This window comes from Tachypleus tridentatus, chromosome 8, assembly GCF_004210375.1.
Source record: "Tachypleus tridentatus isolate NWPU-2018 chromosome 8, ASM421037v1, whole genome shotgun sequence".
Classification (NCBI taxonomy): domain Eukaryota; kingdom Metazoa; phylum Arthropoda; class Merostomata; order Xiphosura; family Limulidae; genus Tachypleus; species Tachypleus tridentatus.
Genome location: NC_134832.1, coordinates 26573347 through 26591948, shown reverse-complemented (window position 1 = coordinate 26591948; position 18602 = coordinate 26573347). Strand labels below are relative to the sequence as shown.

Genomic DNA, 18602 nt, shown 5'->3' with positions numbered 1-18602 from the left:
ATTCAACAAAAAGTCTTATATTGAATGGAAGAACACTATGATGGTTAGAATGGAAACTTTACTCTAATTACTTGGTCTTTCAAGGACCAGGCTTGTACACAACCTTAAGAAAGCACACATTTAAACCCACCCTTTAGTTTTCAGGAATTCATTGATTCCTCTGTCTTAACTGGAGCCTAACCTGTCTTTTTTTCTAAAACTTAACACTCCTACAAAAGTGGGGCCTAATAGGCCCCAGAGCAACTTGAAAGGTTATTAATATTAGGCTAATAATTTTGTATTTAAATGAAATTGCCATTTAAATCCATTAATGAATGGATTAATGAGATTCCCACTGTCCCTATCTACTATCTAGTGAAACCACAGCCAGGGGAACGGGCTTGGAGAAATCAGGACTAGAAACGTCTTTTTGTAGGAGTGTTAAGTTTGTGTCTTCTTCCTTTTGTTCTCAGAGTACATCACAAAGACAATAGAGACTTTTATCCTACTATCTCTTGGTTAATCTTATAAACTTCAATAAAATCATCTTTTACTTTTCTGAAGAGCAAATTAGGTACATGATCTTAACCTATCCCTATAAGATAACCTTTCAATCTTCAGAATTATCTTAGTGGCCTTTTTAATAAATCAGTATATTTTCTTAAATAAGGAGATCAAAACTGTACATAGTATTTCAAGTATCCTATACTGATGTATAATTATCTATTTTGAATTTTAATAAGTATAAATACATTAAACCTTATTAGCTCTACAACTATCAACAAAGTACTACCATGATAGGTTGAGTGAATTATCCACCATAATGTCCAGATCCTTATCTTCAGTATCACTACTAAACTATTGAAAGAGACCTCATCTCAATGAAATGTGTAATCAAAATTATGATAACCCAACTGAATGTACTTACTATAAATAAAGATCATTTGCCAAATATTTATCCAACTTACAGATTGATTTAAGTCATTCTGTAATTATTCAACATCCTCAGTACAGCTAGAAATATCCAACAATTTTCTATTACACATCAAATTTTACTAAATTACTATGTCTATCAATATAATTAATATAAATAAGAACCAAAACCCAAACCTATGACCCTGGCAATCCAATATTAAAAAGTGTTCAGTCTAAGTGGATTTGATTAATAATAACCTTTTACTTTGTCCCATCTAGTCGCCATACAAAAAATTAGTGAAAACAACTGGCATATAATTTCCAGAGCAACTCTTTTAAAAATTAAAATAATATCATTAACTCTTCAGTCATCAGGCACCCTACTTACCTACTTTAAGCAGTAGGTAAAACAATGACCTACAAAAAATGAAAAAGGAAGGTTTCTGTGCAATTCATGTGGGTAAAAATTTGTCTGACCTAACCCTAGCACTTTACCTGTTTCTAATTTTTATTTACCACCAAGGAAATATTATCAGGTTAAGGAATATTACTAAAATATCTCCTTGTAAAACTAAGAAAAGGTAAATAGTTAAAAGTTTGCCACCTCATTACAGCTGATGTTAGGTACAGGCAGATAAATGAAATGGGAATCAAAGAAAAAAAAGGGCATCAGAATGAATTGCTGATGTCAAAAAATGTAAGAAAATAATCTACTTTTTTCTAACTAGTAGATCAAACATCATATATCTACTATGGATTAAAGAATAAAATGATGAAAGGTTCTAGTAACTGAAGTCGACTGTGGTCCAAGTCAGGATTCTGCTGGGAGATTTTTCTCAGCTTACAGAAATTGATCAAGAATTAGGAAAAATGTATTGTGATAATTTTCAGTAGATTTTGATATGTAATGATGTAATGCAGATGGAACAAAATTAATTCTAGAGCTTTGAACATTGGATGAAATACTGTTGCCAAAGAAACTGTAATTACTTAAAACTATTGTGTATTTGCCCAAAATATTCAAGAAGTGTTTTCAAATAAATACACTGTCTTAAGATACTGCATATGATCCTAGTTACCACAGGTGCATGAGAAAGAATCTTTTCTTACAGCTGCAGTTAACTCACCATTATCTACACTCTACCATGTCTCATGAAAGACTGATAGAATCGGCTATATTGTTACTATAAAATAAAAGTGCAAATGAGGTGAACTACACTGAAATAATAAACAATTCTGATGCTCTTTAAGCCAGAAAAGCCTCATTAATATAGGCTTAGCTAATACCTATTTTGTACTGTACTCGTAACCACAGGTATATAGCACTGTTGTTGCTATGTTGTTTAGAATGTTAAAACATTGTTTCAAAATTACATTTTTAGAACAAATTTTTCCCTTTTCTCAGGAAGTGGGGCTGAATAGTGAATGGAGTTGGATCAAAGCTTTTCTCACATTTTCCATAAAAACTGTTAAGTCTAGCCTTGTGGCTGTAAGGTCAGGGATAGCTATTTTTTCGAAAAGAAGCAAGCAAGCATTTGAGGAACTTTGACTCTTGGTATGAAAAAAAGTACGTTTTTATAAGTAACTTAAATTTTAATTATAAATCTGAGATATTTTTTAAGGAAGTAATATTGTTGTGGCATTGTTGTTTGATCTCAGCAGTAGAGTTAGGCAATTAATAAATGTAATTGATTATCTACTACCATCAGTTACATATAATCAATTAATCAAAATCACAATTAAAAATCAATTAATGCCACAAAAATAATCAACTAATCAAAATTACTGCTTCTAATTGTTGCAGTTTTTGATTATTCAAGTAATTTAAATAATGCCTTATTATTTCTCTATTATTTTTATCATTTCAAGGTTGTTCAGCATGATCTAACTCACACAAATAATCACTTAATCATATTAATGTTTAATTACTACTTTTTATTACTCTCATTAATCAAGTTTCATATGAAAACAATTAATTGAAGAGAACTGATTAATGATCTTAAATGATTAATTTATTAAAATATTCTTCCTTTAATCAACCAGATCTAGTCATAAGTGCACATTTCAAACAGCTGTAAAGTCAGGACTTACAAAACCATGTTCAGGTGAAACTTTTGTATCACCTTGTATTCTGAGAACCATAACAAACTATTTTCTAATATATAATAAGAGCATTCAGAATCATACACTAGATCAGTTGTCACATAAGTGACTATAAAGTTAAATATGTCACCAAACTATTAGGTAAAAAGAGGCAAAAACAAAATGTTTTCACAATCTTTCAATTAATTCTGTTCAATAACACATTAAATCATTTAATAAAAAAACAACAAACATCCAAAACATAATACATTAAAATATTTTAATAAATTATCAATGGAAATATTGCAACACTTAACTAAAATTTAATGTCAAATAGATTTAAATTACTTGCTAATTCAATGGATTATTTTTAAGACACACCTTACAACTTTTATCTATAAAATCATACAAATTACTACCAAAACTGTAAAACCAAAAATCATTTAAGAAAAAAAATATTTTAAAAAGTCTAATTTTACTTATTTAATAGCCACAGAGCTAAGAGTACTGTCCAATTTAGATCCAAATCATGAAGACAAACTTCATTTAACTGATAAAAACAGAATTATATTACTTTGTTTGTTGACAACCAGGATGTATTATGCAGTGGGCAGTTTTCAACCAGCATTGACTGCCTTTCATAAAACTGTTACATCTTTCAATTCTGTTAGCTTTATCAATCAATTAACATAGCTGAAAAATGAATTTCAATGGTAATACTGTTTTTGCTAATTTACAAATTGTGAAATATTAAAGACTTGCAATTAATACTGAAACTGTTGCCTCTAAGTATTGCACTTTAGTATCATAAAAAATAATTTTTGAGGGACAAAGCAACAAGGAATAAAAACAGAGATAACATACTTCTCAATAAAAACATTTTTTACTGTCATGTGAAAAAATATAAACAAAAGAAAACAAAAGCCATTAAATTAATTATTGTTTTTTAACAAGCGCTGTGAAAGCAAGCCATTTATCGAGATATATTATTTTCCTCCAACACTCACTTTACTGTAATATTTAACATCCACAAATATGTAATTATCCAAAACATATTTACCCAAACTTTTAGACATCATTGCATCATTAAAAAAGCTAACCTAAAACTTAAAAATTCTTAAAAAAGAATCATCTGCCTCAACAAGTTATTTTCACAAAAAAGAAACAGAACTATAAATCATCCAGTTCTAATGTATTTTCTTACTATTCCAATACAGTCTGAATCCAAAATATATAATAAATAGACATGATTTAAGAAAACGGTTTTCATATCAGATTTGCTTTTCTGTACCGAAGTACTAATTAATATTTTTAAATCCAGTAATCAATCATTTATATAAGGCAAAGTACTAATAATACTAACATATGTTATTAAACATGGATACTGATACTGGCATGATATGAAGTTTTATTTCTTCTATCAACTCTGCTATTGTTAACTTGTAGTCCTATAAAACTCTATTATTGTATGAACTTAGCCTCAGCTCAATAAAATGCTTCTTTCACTAAAAAGTTACTATTGTGGTAAAGTGCTGAAATTTATTCTGTACTTACATGATTTATAGAAATTCAGTAACCTGTAATTAAATTAAAGTATGTATGCCATAATACTATTAGTACTAATATATGTTTTAGAACCTGGATAATGATACTAGTAAACATTTTGATGTAAAGTTTTATTTTTCCATCATCTCTACTACTGTTAATATAAAGTTCTTAATTGTATCAACTTAGCCTTAGCTAAATAAAATTAAAATGCATCTTTCACTAAAAAGGTGGTGGTGTTGTAAACAACTGAAGCTCATTATGTACTTGTCATTTACATCAAATCTGTAACTCAAAACTAAAAATCTAGACATTATAATATAGAGTAATACAGTAATATTATAAGTAAAATGTGATTTTGAACAGGAAACTATTAAACTGACACACTACAATCTTTCTCTTTAAAGTTGCTAATGACCAGATCTTACCAGAACTTGTTTCGTCACTATATACTATCTATATTAGTGTGCATTACTACATTAACATGTCACTACTAACTAGGTTTTATAATAATAATAACAACAATTACTGTAATACTCAGCACTATAATTTATGTGACTAATGGCAGAAAAAGACTACTATTAGTACTAGTTGTACTATACTGCATACTAGTAAAGTATTATTAGTATTATGTGCATTAAAGCATTTGATTCTGGTACTTGATTTTATGACTCTTAATATGTCCGTATCTTACACTAATGTGACTTACTATATTCTATGGTAGAAGTAGCAATACTCACTAATAGTAAAATGTTAGTGTCAGTAACAACTTCTTACTAGTACTTTCTTTAGTAAACTTCAAGTTCCAATTAACCTGGTTTCAGAACAGAATGAAAATTAATGCTATACCTTCTCTTTCTGATGGCTTCCAATTCTTATTTCCTACGCTCAAAGACATAGTAGTCAAATGGGGAAGGAACTGTCAAGGATCCTGAAATAAAGATCCAATACTGTATACATAGAGCAGTCAAATACACGCAACTACCCAACAAACGAAACTGGCCATGTTGACACTTTTACACTCTAAAACCCAGGCCCGCGGCAAGTATCGACTCTTTGCTAGCAGCGCCTCCCTCAAAACCTTGTTTTTCTTATACAAATCCCTTTTTTGTGCTTATTAAAAGATGAAAATATCTTCTTAAAATCAATAAAATTATCAATTTTAATATCAACAATCTAGTTAACGTTAGTAGCTTAAGAACGTACATGTTGAACAATATCCCCTTCATTCCTCAGTGAATTTGTACTGATTTTTATTTTGAGCAATGAAAGAAAGGAAGGGCAGTTTTATAACTATTCAAAAACTAAAAGAAAGATGATTTATCTATACAGCTCGATTCACCAGTTTGTTAAAATTAGATTAGTTTGTACTCGAACCACATTAAGCTTAACACAAGTAGCTCTGGCCAAATTATTTATAGTTCATGGATATATACAAAAGGTTTGTTTGTTTGTTTTGGAATTTCGCACAAAGCTACTCGAGGGCTATCTGTGCTAGCCGTCCCTAAATTAGCAGTGTAAGACTAGAGGGAAGGCAGCTAGTCATCACCACCCACCGCCAACTCTTGGGCTACTCTTTTACCAACGAAAAGTGGGATTGACCGTCACATTATAACGCCCCCACGGCTGGGAGGGCGAGCATGTTTAGCGCGACGCGGACACGAACCCGCGACCCTCGGATTACGAGTCGCGCGCCTTACGCGCTTGGCCATGCCGGGCCATTATATACAAAAGGAATTTTCGTCGCAAATATATTTCATTGTTACAGTGCATATGATGATACATCAAATAATTATCCAGTCATTGCTTCTTATGTTAAGTATATATATACATACTTAAGTTTTTCTAAAGGGTAAATGCTTCTTATGTTAAGTATATATATACATACTTAAGTTTTTCTAAAGGGTAAACCAACATGTGAAATTCTCATCATATATATATTTGAGTATGTGTGTGTGAGTTTGTCGTGATATACTAGGTAAAACTGGCTTATGAGGAACTTAACTATATATTACGTTAAATATAAGATATTTTATTTTAGTAGACTATCTGATTTCCATAATAGTGTATACTTCTTGAAAACGAAAAATTCACTGACGATAAATCCTCTACTTTCTTCTCAGTCATTAAAATTGTTATTTCGTGCTGAGTCATAGTTACATCAGTTTATACATACCTCACAAATACGGTATAATTTTGAATTTATAGATTTCTTTGGAACCAAAATGATATACATTGTACAAATATTTATATTCAATTGGGCCCGGCATGGCCAAGTGTGTTAAGGCGTTCAACTCGTAATCTGGGGTCGCGGGTCGGGTTCGAATCCCCGTCGCACCAAACATGCTCGCCTTTTCAGCCGTGTGAGCGTTATAATGTGACGGTTAACCCCACTATTCGCTGGTAAAAGAGTAGCCCAAGAGTTAGCGGTGGGTGGTAATGACTAGCTGCCTCCCCTCTAGTCTTACACTGCTAAATTAGGGACGGCTAGTGCAGATAGCCCTCGAGTAGCTTTGCGCAAAATTCAAAACAAACATATTCAATTATGTTTTTTGTAGAAAGTAAAGTACAACTATATACGTACTTACAACCACTTGAAAATACAGAAAATTTCTCGATAATTATATTGTACATTTGAAATGTACAGTAATTTTTATCTATCTCCTACGAAGCCAAAGAAAGTCCTTTAAGAACAGTATAGATTCAAACAATGTCAAATGACGTAATGTTTGAGGTACTTTTAGTCACAATGTTATATAGAGCTGCCTAATTACTACATTTTTAGGAAATCACGTTATTAGTTGTTGTAACAGTTTTAATTAAAGTGCTAAAACCCATATCAGCCGTCTTGAGAATACATTTTACTTCAAATGGGTTTCTCGTCATCTCGAGTTGTTATAACTCTTGAAGGTATAGATTTATTATCGCCATCTCTTATCTATAATACAAACTACTAAAATGATATTTATTTGGTTCTGGAAAGCAAATAAAAATGAGAACATAAGAGAAGGAAATTAAATGGAATATATAGGATACAAATTCTATCGCGAATATATGTGTTGTATGTGTGTAAACTGATTGAATAGGACAAATTATCGGGGGGCTAAATAAGCGTTTTAAAATGAGTTTTTCTTCCACTATGAATTAACCTAACTTCTTTCTCTATTTGGCATGCTTCAAAATATTCCTATTTATGTTTATCTTAGTAGTTAATGTGTTGAACTGTGGTTTAGAACTTTAGAAAATCAAAGGTTTAAGCTGAGATATACTACTGAGTACGATAGGTATTTTAAAATGTGAAAGTGTTGTACTTGTGACATGCAATCCCGATATTCGTTAGTTTGCTACAAAGTACAAAGTTACTTAACAGATTATTGTACTGACTGCGAATATTGAAAACCAGCTTTTCGCGTTATAAGCTCTATACTTTCACTTTGCTCCTGGGAGCATTTAGTTAGGAGAAACATATATATGCGTATTTGGGAATAAAATATCATGGAACAGTTCGGAAAATTCACGTAAACATTTACTATTAATTACTTAATTCTTATACATAACATTCAACATAATATTTCGTGATTACGAGAAAACCCACTTGTAGAGAAAATTATACATTTAAAAACAAATGGTATGTATAGAGAAGGCACTAATAGAGGAGAGAACAACTTTTCGACCTTCTTCGGTCATTGTCAGGTTCATAAGAAAGAAAGGGCTACTAACCTGTAGCTGACCTCATGTTTGAAGGCAGTTGTGTAATTGAGTGTAAGAATGTAGAGGGCGTGCTTAGATGTTGGATATATTTAGTAATATAGGTATAAAGATGTTTCTTTGTATTGGTTTATTTTGGGCTTGAGTTGTTATATAAGTAAGGCTTCTTTAACCTTGTGTTTGTTTATCTTTGTTTCTTTATTTAGTATTTGGGTGTTTTCTACAGTTATGTTGTGTTTATTTGATTTGCAGTGTTCGAAAACGTGTGAAAGTGACTTTTTGTGTTCTTTGAATCTGGTTTCCATTTTTCTACTTGTTTCTCCAATATAGAAGTCGTGGCAGTTATCACATTGTATTTTATAAATAATGCTGGTGTGGTGTTTGTCAGTGTAGTTTTTACATAGTAAAGACCTTAGTTTTAAATATATATGTAAAAACGGCTGGCAGGGAAGGCAGCTACTCATCACTATCCACCGCCAACTCTTGGGCTACTCTTTTACAACGAATAGTGAGATTGACCGTCACCTTATAACGCCCCCAGGGCTGAAAGGGCGATTATGTTTGATGCAACGGGAATTCGAACCCGAGATCCTCATATTACGAGTCAAACGCACTAACCCAACTGGCCATGCCGGGCCGGTTTTATATTATTAAACTTTCATTTCTGTCAGATACGCGGGTTTGTTCTGTAGCAGAGATCTGAATTTCAAAATTCTTCCCTCACTTTGTGCCCTGGTTGCTTTATAAGTGTAACAGTCAGCCCATTAGTATTGATGATGAGTAGTAAGGTGCAGCTGATTGGTTACCTTTCTTCTAATCGATAGTTCAAAATTAGGGGAGGCATCAAATAGCCATAGTAGCTTTACCTTAAATATATGTTACAAAATACCTCTCTAACTATGAAAATTGTAGACATCAAATATTATAAGGAATGTCCCCCCCCTGGTACAGCGGCAAATCTACGGTAAATCAGCGGTTGTAAATTTACAACCATAAAATCAGGGGTTCGATTCTCTTCGGTAGATTCAGCAGATAGCCCGATGTGGCATTGCTATAATAAACCCCTCACACACACATTACAAGAAATACCCTAACGTTTGGCACATTTATTATTAAGTTACAATTTTTTCGAAGTAAGAAATTAGACATACATATTTTTTATTAAAGAGGTCAACATTCGCAGGCGAATGCAATATGTCTCCGCCACGTAATCTCAACACGTAGAGTTTCGACACCAGATAAATCGTAAAAAAGAAAGAAAAATCCAAAAACTGTCCATATTACTAATTGTATAAAAGTATCTTTATACCAATTTCTATGTAAATTGGTCGAAACAAGGATGAGTAATTTACCAAACCCCTAAAATCATGAGTTTTGTTAACGTTTTGACAAAATATGCTTTTTTTGTGAGTTCTGACAGTTAAAAATAATCAAAATGGACAAACCAAACCTTTTAAAGTCAATGTATTGGACTTTTATGAAAATTTTCAATGATTCCACTTTTCATCTTGATTGCTATAAATGTGACCGCACAGGAACAGAAACTATACATTTTCAGAATATTTGATTTTTGACTCCATAACGTTCTTAAGAAAGGTTTAAATAAATAAAAAAAACATGTACAAGCACACTGAAATAATGTATATCCATATCAAGATTCAAGCCATCCGCCGAGAAATGAAAATAGGGTGGACGATTCAAAAAAGTTGAGGAGAAGTTTGTTGTTTTTTTTATATCGCGCAGAGCTAAACAAGAACTATTTGCACTAGCCGTCCCTAATTTAGCAGTGTAAGATTAGAGGGAAGGCAGCTAGTTATCACCACCCACCGTCAACTCTTTGACTACATTTTTACCAACGAATAATGGGAATGATCATCACATTATCACCCCTAGTCATCACCACCCACCGCCAACTCTTTGGCTACTCTTTTACCGACGAAAATTGGGATTAATCATCACATTATTGTGCCACCACGCCTGAAAGGGCAAGCATGTTTGGTGTGGTGGGGATTCGAACCCACAACGCTCAGATTACGAATCAAGTGCATTAACCACCTGGCCATACAGGGTTTTGGGAGAAGAAGAAACAATATAAAATATTGTCTCTCTGTGGAGACATAATATGACTTGATTTCCTCTATTATGAAGCATATAGAGTAAGTCACTGTTCGTGTGAGTATGAATTGGTTGTAATTTGGATTTTGCATTTTCTAATGAACAAACTATGTAGATTGACAGCATTTTAAGGGTTAGCTAAAAATAGAGACAAATATGAAATGGAAAGTGGGATTTTTGTTTTATTGTGAACTAATAATAAAGCAAATTATGCTTTATTGTCGTTACATTTTACCTTCGTTTTACTGCGAAATTCAGCTATCATATAAATTAAGTCACAAGGTTATTTATTTTGCTTCTAATTTAACTCTTTTACGAGTAGCCGTTTAAATTCGTGCACTCCTATGGATGTGCTTTTGCAATATCTTCTATAATTTTGATTATAACTTAGACATGTTTAAACATATTTCTAGATTTTCATTGAACAAGAGTGTGTATGTGTGTTTTCTTATAGTACAGCCACATCGGGCTATCTGCTGAGAACACCGAGGGGAATCGAACACCTGATTTTAGCGATGTAAGTCCGTAGACTTATTGCTGAACCAGCGGGGGACTATTGAACAACATCTTAAGAAAGTCATGCTTGCCTGAGTCATGCTACTATTATTTTGTGTTTGTGCTCTCATGGGAATGTTGAAATTTTGTAATTAGAAAGTTAAATTTTCTGACCGGTATCCCCTCGCCATTCATACAAGAATACGTGACAAACATGAATTGTTTCATTATTTATCGGATGTTGGAGTTGGATTGGATACAACTATTTTCCAGCTCGTATATTATGTGCAACAGTTGTATAAAGTTAAACTGTAGTTAAAGTGTGTTTAAGTGATTTTTCTTTTTTTAAAGAGACACAATAGAAAAAGCTCAATAAACTTCAACAAAGTCTAGAGATTTGATTCATTGGTTGAGCTAGCACTAGGGTATCAATAAACTGGAATCTAGAGATTTGTTTCCTTAGTTGATCTAACACGTTTTTATAAATGGATCAAACTCTAGAAATTTGGTTCTTTGTTTGAGTTAGCACTTGTGTATCAATAAATTGGAGTCTAAAGATTTTGTTTCTTGGTCGATCTAGCATTTGCTTATCAATAGATTGACGTCTAGAGATTTAATATCTTGGTTCAACTTGCATTTGTGTATCAAAAAACTGGAGACTAAAGATTTGGTTTTTTGGTTGATCTTTTCCTTTTTACCAATGAATCAAAATCAAGACATTTAGTTCCTTGGTTGAGCTAGCACTTGTGTATCAATAAATTGGAGACTGAAGATTTTATTTATTGGTCAAACTAGCATTTGTTTATCAATAGATCGGAGTCTAGAGATTTGGATTTTTGGTTGATCTAGCACTTATTTATCAATAGATCTGAGTTTAGAGCTTTGGTTTCTTGGTTGAGCTAGTACTTGTGTATCAATAAATTGGAGTCTAGAAATTTGGTTCCTTGGTTGAGCTAGAACATATGTATCAATGAATTTGGGTCTTAAGATGTGGTTTATTGATTGATCTAGCAGTTGTATATCAATGGATCGGAATCTAGATCTTTGATTCCTTTGTTGAGCGAGCACTTGTGCAGCAATAAAATGGAGTCTAAAGATTTGGTTTCTTGGCTGATCTAGCACTTCTTTATCAATGAATCGGCGTCTAGAGATTTGGTTATTTGTTTGAATTAGCATTTGTGTATCAATAAAATGGAGTCTAAATATTAGGTTTTTTGGTTGGTTGATCTAGCACTTGTTTATAAATAGATCTGAGTCAAGAGATTTGGTTTCTTGGTTGATCTAGCATTTGTTTGTCAATAAATTGGCGTCTAAAGATTTGGTACTTTGGTTGAGCTAGAAGATATGTATCAATCAATTGGAGCCTTAAGATTTGGTTTATTGATTGATCTACCAGTTGTATATCAATGGATCGGAATCTAGAGATTTGGTTCCTTGGTTAAGCTAACACTTGTATATCAATAAGTTGGAGTCTAAACATTTGGTTCATCGTTGATCTAGCACTTGTTTATCAATGAATCGAAGTCTAGAGATTTGGTTTTGTTTGCTGAGTTTACAATTGTGTATAAATAAATTTGAGTCTAAAAATTTTGTTCCTTGGTTGATCTAGTACTTGTTTATCAAAAAATCGAAATCAAGAAATTTTGTTCCTTGGTTGATCTAGTACTTGTTTACCAAAGAATCAAAATCAAGAAATTTTGTTCCTTGGTTGATATAGCACTCGTGTAACTATAAATTGTAGTCTAATGATTTGGTTCCTTAGTTGATCTAGCACTTGTTTATCAATAGATCGGGGTCTAGAGATTTTGTTTTTTAGTTGAAAAAGCACTCATGTACCAATAAATTGGAGTCGAAATATTTGGTTTCTTGATTGATCTAGCACTTGTTTATCAATAGATCAGAGTCTAAATATTTGGCTCCTTAGTTGGTCTAGCACTTGTTTATCAATAGATCAGACTTTTGAGATTTGGTTTCTTGATTGAGCTTGCACTTGTGTATCAATAAATTGGAGTCTAAAGATTTTGTTCCTTGGTTGATTTAGCACTTGGTTATCACAGGATTGGAGTGTAAAGATTTGGTTTCTTGATTGATCTAGCATTTCTTTATCACTAGCTCGAGGTCTAGAGATTTGTTTCTTTGTTAAGGAAGCACTCGTGTATCAATAAATTGGAGTCCAGAAATTTGAATTCTAGGTTAATCTTGCACTTTTTTGTCAATAAATTGGAGTCAAAACATCTAGTTTCTTGGTTGAGCTAGAACTTGTGTATCAATAAATTGGTGTCAAAAGATCTTTTTTTCTTTGTTGATCTAGCACTTTTTACCAATGGATCGGAGTCTAGAGATGTGGATCCTTCGTTGAATAAGCACTTGATTTCAATAAATTGAAGTCTACAGATTTTGTTTCTTGGTCGATCTAGTATTTGTTTATCAATAGATTGGAGTCTAGAGATTTTGCTCCTTGGTTGAGCTAGCATTTTTGTATCAATAAATTAGTTTCTAAAGATTTGGTTTCTTGGTTGATCCAGCAATTGTTTATCAATGAACTGAAGTCTAGAGATTTAGTTTCTTGGTTGAACTAGCTCTTGTGTATTATTGAATGAGAATCTAAAGACTTAGTTCCTTTGATGATGTAGCACTCATCTATCAATGGATAGAAATATAAAGATTTGGATTCTTGGTTGATGTAACACTTGTGTGTCAATAAACTGAAGTCAAAATAATTCGTTTCTTGGGTGATCTAGCTCCTTTTTATGAATAGATCGGAATGCAGAGATTTGGTTTTTTGGTTGAGCTAGTACTTGTGTATCAATGGATCGAAGTCTAGAGATTTGGATTCTTGGTTGATTTAGCACTTGGTTATCAATAGATAGGAGTCCATAGATTTGATTTATTGGCTTAGCTAGAACTTGTGTATCAATAAATTGGAGTCTAGAGATTTGTTTCTTTGATTGAGCTAGCACTTATGTACCAATAAATTGGAGTCTAAATATTTGGTTTCTTTGTTGACCTAGCTGTTGTATGTCAATGGATTGGAGTTAGAGATTTGGTTTCTTGATTTTCTTAATTGAGTTGGCACTTGTAAATCAATAAATTGAAGTTTAAATATTTGGTTCCTTGATTGCCCGACTACTTGTGTGTCAGTAAAATTACTTGTACATTTTGCTTGATGTTAGTATGACCAAGAAACCCTATGCGAATATTGTAGAAATTTATGAATTTTAAATTATCACCAAAAATAAGAATTTTGACAATAAAGAAATGTGAAGTCTAGTCCAATATTTTGTTCGTCACTCACCGGTGAGTTAGATTGGTTTCGAGAAAATCCAGCCCTCCTCTGCACGTTTAGTTTTAACAAAGAAAAACTCGAACACCATGTATATCGAGTACAATTTGTGCACAAAACGTTATTGTGGTGTTTTGCCAGTAAAATTAATATTCTTAAGTTTTTATTTCCTCTTTCTTTTACGTACATTATTTCATGTGTTTTAATTTCCACCACCTTTACTGTCACACGATTTCCACCATAAATATATCGTTCACTTAGTTAACTGGCTCATTGTCACAGAGGACATATTTCGTTAAACTCGCACTCTGCAGTTCCTAGATTGCTTTCATTTTAATGTTTAGTCCTCCTCGAATTCACCGTTGTCGATTTTGTTAGGCCTTGAATCGTCATTTGAATATTTGCATGAGGCACTAATTTTGTTTTGTGTGTGTTTTCAGAGTTTATTTAATTGTTCCTAGTTTTTACTTCGTTATGTTCAGTATGTTGTTTTCTGCTAGTTTCTTATTTATTTTATTTTTATTCTACTCGTAGAAGCTGTTTTTTTGTGTTGTTAAATCTCCAACCAGCACATGGACTATCTGCCCTGCGATAACTGCAGAGATATAGCCTATGAATAATAACGTCATTGGCCTTCAGGCTTATTACTTAATCATGTGAAAAACTGCAAAATGTTTCTGTAGTATAACACTGGAATAATCTATTCTGTTTATGTTGGTCTTCTGTGAATCTAACACTAGATTATTTGATTCAAATTAAACTACTACAATTTAATATGGGATTACTCTGACACAAATTAATCTTCTGTCATCAAACACTGGGTTACTCTAATAGATGTTCGTCTTTTGTAATATAACACTGAATCACTGTTAGCAACTGGTCTCCTGTAATCTAATACTAGATCACTGTTTCAGATATTGATATTCTAGACTTCAACACTGGAGTACTCTACAAATTTATGCTCTGTAATCTAGAATTAAATTACTCTAGTACGAACTGGTCTTCTGCAATCTAACATAGAGATACTCTGACACAAGCTGGTCTTATGTAAGCTAACACTGAATTATTCTCATGTAATTTAATATTGTGTTTTTAACACTGAATTGCTTTGATACAAGTTTAACCTTTGTAATGTAACTGGGTTATTCCAACTGAATAATACATGAGAACTGTAACAAAACAAACAGTAATTAAATATTCTGTATCGTGTAAACAATACTATATGTTCGTGTATACACGTGATACTTTAAAGTAACTTGACTGGTTTGTTTTTCTTTGGAAAAAATGAAAAGTATCGACAGCACTGATTACGAAGATCTCTTTTGATATAATATTGTATATCTAATTTTGCTCAATGTACTATAGGAAGATTATTAAATTCTGAAAGAAGATTTGCTCTGACAGTATGTTTTTTTTAAATAGACTATGACTAGTTTGGTTTGAATTTCGCGCGAAACTGCACAAGGGCTATCTGCGCTAGTCGTCCTTAATTTAGTAGTGTAAGACTAGAGGGAAGGTAGCTAGTCATCACCACACACCACAAACTCTCAGGCTACTCTTTTACCAACGAATTGTGGGTCAACCGACACACTGTAACACTCACCACGGATGAAATGACGAGGATATTTGGTGTGACAGGGATTCGAACCCACGATCCTCAGATTAAGAGTCAAGTGCCTTAACCATCCGGCCATGACTGAAAGAGGTTGTAAACAAAATACTATCGCGAACAACTTGGTAACAATATAGCACGTGAATCTGCCTTAAAACAATTACCTGAAACAAATCGTGTTTCACAGATTATTACCTATAACCAAAACTAAAAACACGTATATCCTGGATGCCAGGGAAACATTTATACCTCTTTAACTTAATGATCAACTAAAATCCATTTTTTACGGAAGTTCCTCTCGTTTTTCTAAACAAAAATAAAACATAACATTCACACTTAGTTTACGTCAAAGTCAACTTAAAGTTTTAACCAAGTAGAAGTCTTTCTTGGAATAACAAGTGATAGGAAACTTGTAAGTTCATGCAGGAAACTGACAAATTTTCTGATAAAGACAAGTAAAACCATTTTAAAATCACTAATCCCATAACCTGCTATACTAAAAATGTTATTTATTCAATTCTGTGCTGAAAATTCAATTCCCAATACGTAGATCAAACTGAAACATCTGCAGAAACATTTTTCAATAACCACAAATCATCAATAAAAACAAAGAACTTTCAGTTGTAAAACACTTTAACATGCCTGGACACTCTCTTGAAGATATCATACTGATGGGTATAGAGATACATTTAGATGTAACAGTTTGTTTGGCTTGTTTCTGAGTTTCACGCAAAGCTATCCTAGAGCTATCTGCGTTATCCGTCTCTAATTTAACAATGTAAGACTAGAGTGAAGGTAGTTAGTCATCACCACCCACTGCTAACTCTTGGGCTACTCTTTTACAAACGAGTAGTGGGATTTATCGTACCATTATAACGCCGCCATGGGCGGAAGGGCGGGCATGTTTGGTGTGATGGGGGATTCTGACCTGCAAACCTCAAATTACGAGTAGAGCGTCTTAACCATCCGGCCATGCCAGGCTCAGATCTAACGGAACCGAAAATTAAAGAAGCTTACTGGATAGCACCATCAAATACAGTAACGTCAAATGGCACCAATCTCGATCTCGGGATTGTTGACCTTCGCGAGTCTTCGAAAATATTTCAAAAATAAATTTATAATTAAACTTACGTTATATTAGTAATACTCTATATGGATATCCTTTACATTACATCAGACAATTATTTTCTCTATTTCCCAACACCTTTCGCCATTATTTTATTTTTATTGGTTTGTTTTTTATGGAAACCAGTTAATAATTCGTGTAACTATTATCCCACGTAAGTATTTTATGTACTTTACACACACCTCTTTTTTTAACTTTCGCACAAAGCTACTGGAGTGCTATCTGTGCTAGCCGTCCCTAATTTTGCAGTGTAAGACTAGAGAGAAGGCAGCTAGTCATCACCACCCACCGCCAACTCTTGTGCTACTCTTTTACCAACGAATAGTGGGATTGACCGTCATATTATAACGCCCCAACGGCTGAAAGGGTGAGCATGTTTGGCGCGACGGGGATACGAACCAGCGACCCTCAGATTACGAGTCACACGCCTTAACCCACCTGGCTATGCCGGGCCTTACACACATCTCTTTGGCAGAAAATAAACCTGACACAAACGATCTTTGATTATGATTGGCAAGTTCTCAAGGCCAACTCACATTGAACATTCGGTTTACGTGACGTCTACATATGTACATATGTATTTTATTACAATAATAAAATATTACAGTTTAATCTCCTGAAGAAGAATAGTTAAACATTCGAAAGCGCTCGAGTTGAGGGTCTATTGAAAGTCAATATGTTTCGAGTAATAAGACCTAATATATTTGTACATAAAAATACATCCTTTTTAAACACTAAAATCAACGTTTAGTTGTTACGCAGATATATATATATACATTTATATTTTCTTAAACGTTTAATCTTTAGATGAAGCGTTCTCTGCAAGCGGGAAAACATAATTTAATGAATAAATATCTTGGCGTTCTTTTACAGCAAATTTGTAGCAATAAATATTTCATTCATGAATAGAAATTAGTTCGTAGTTTTGTTTCTGCATTTATGGCAAACTAGTGTTACTTGCTACAGTCTCTAACATTATATTACTAACTATAGAGAAGGCAGTTAGAAGCATCTTACCGTCTACTATACACGCTAGGAAATTGATTGTCACTCTTATAACGCCCCTATAGCCAAAAGAACGGAATTTTTTTTTATCATGAGAAGGATCTAAATCCGGGTCGCCAGCTCTAAAATAAGATATCTATTACACAATATATCCGCATCCTAGTTATGAATTAAACCCTTTTAAGGTTCTTTTTAGTGTTGAAAAGCTTAATATTTTTTAAAGGAGGATTTAACTTCACTAATACATATTTCGAAACCTTGTGCCTCACTTGTAACTCCGCTAGTTTTTGGAGATAGATTTTGCAAGGGCTTTTAACTAAACAGTCTGTATTAGGATGAAATGCCTAGTTAAACATTTCACTGTGCAAATTTTAAAGGTGGCACAGAGTTCTGCGATAATGAAAGTTTTAGAAATAAAAACCGAGACTATTTTAAAACACTCACGATGGAAAGTGATAGTTATGGTGAGTGAGACTCTGTAGTCGAAGCAGATACGATGTCTGATCAAAATGTTCTAAGACTTTTTCTGTTACAGGTGCCAGTACAGAAGCAGTGAGCTTCACTGAGGTGTGTACAAAGTACAAATAGTGATCTACCCCATGAACGAGCCATTTCTCCAGACCTTATATCCGTGTTGCAAAAAACTTGTTTAAAGACAAATGTATCTCTTGCCCCTGTCATAATAAAAATGGACAAAAAAGAAGAGCAATGTGTTTGCATCAAGTTTTGTGTGAAAA

General features: G+C 33.0%; 1 protein-coding gene across 1 annotated transcript in view; it reads right to left on the bottom strand.

The window, feature by feature from the left end:
- Positions 1-5547, bottom strand: part of LOC143222022 (cyclin-dependent kinase 14-like) — a 141147-nt gene extending 135600 nt beyond the window's left edge. Inside the window, exon 1 of the mRNA XM_076447834.1 lies at positions 5371-5547. Coding sequence (XP_076303949.1) covers positions 5371-5419 — 49 coding nt within the window. The 5' untranslated portion in view covers positions 5420-5547. The remainder of the gene's footprint in view (positions 1-5370) is intronic.
- Positions 5548-18602: the final 13055 nt, after the last annotated feature.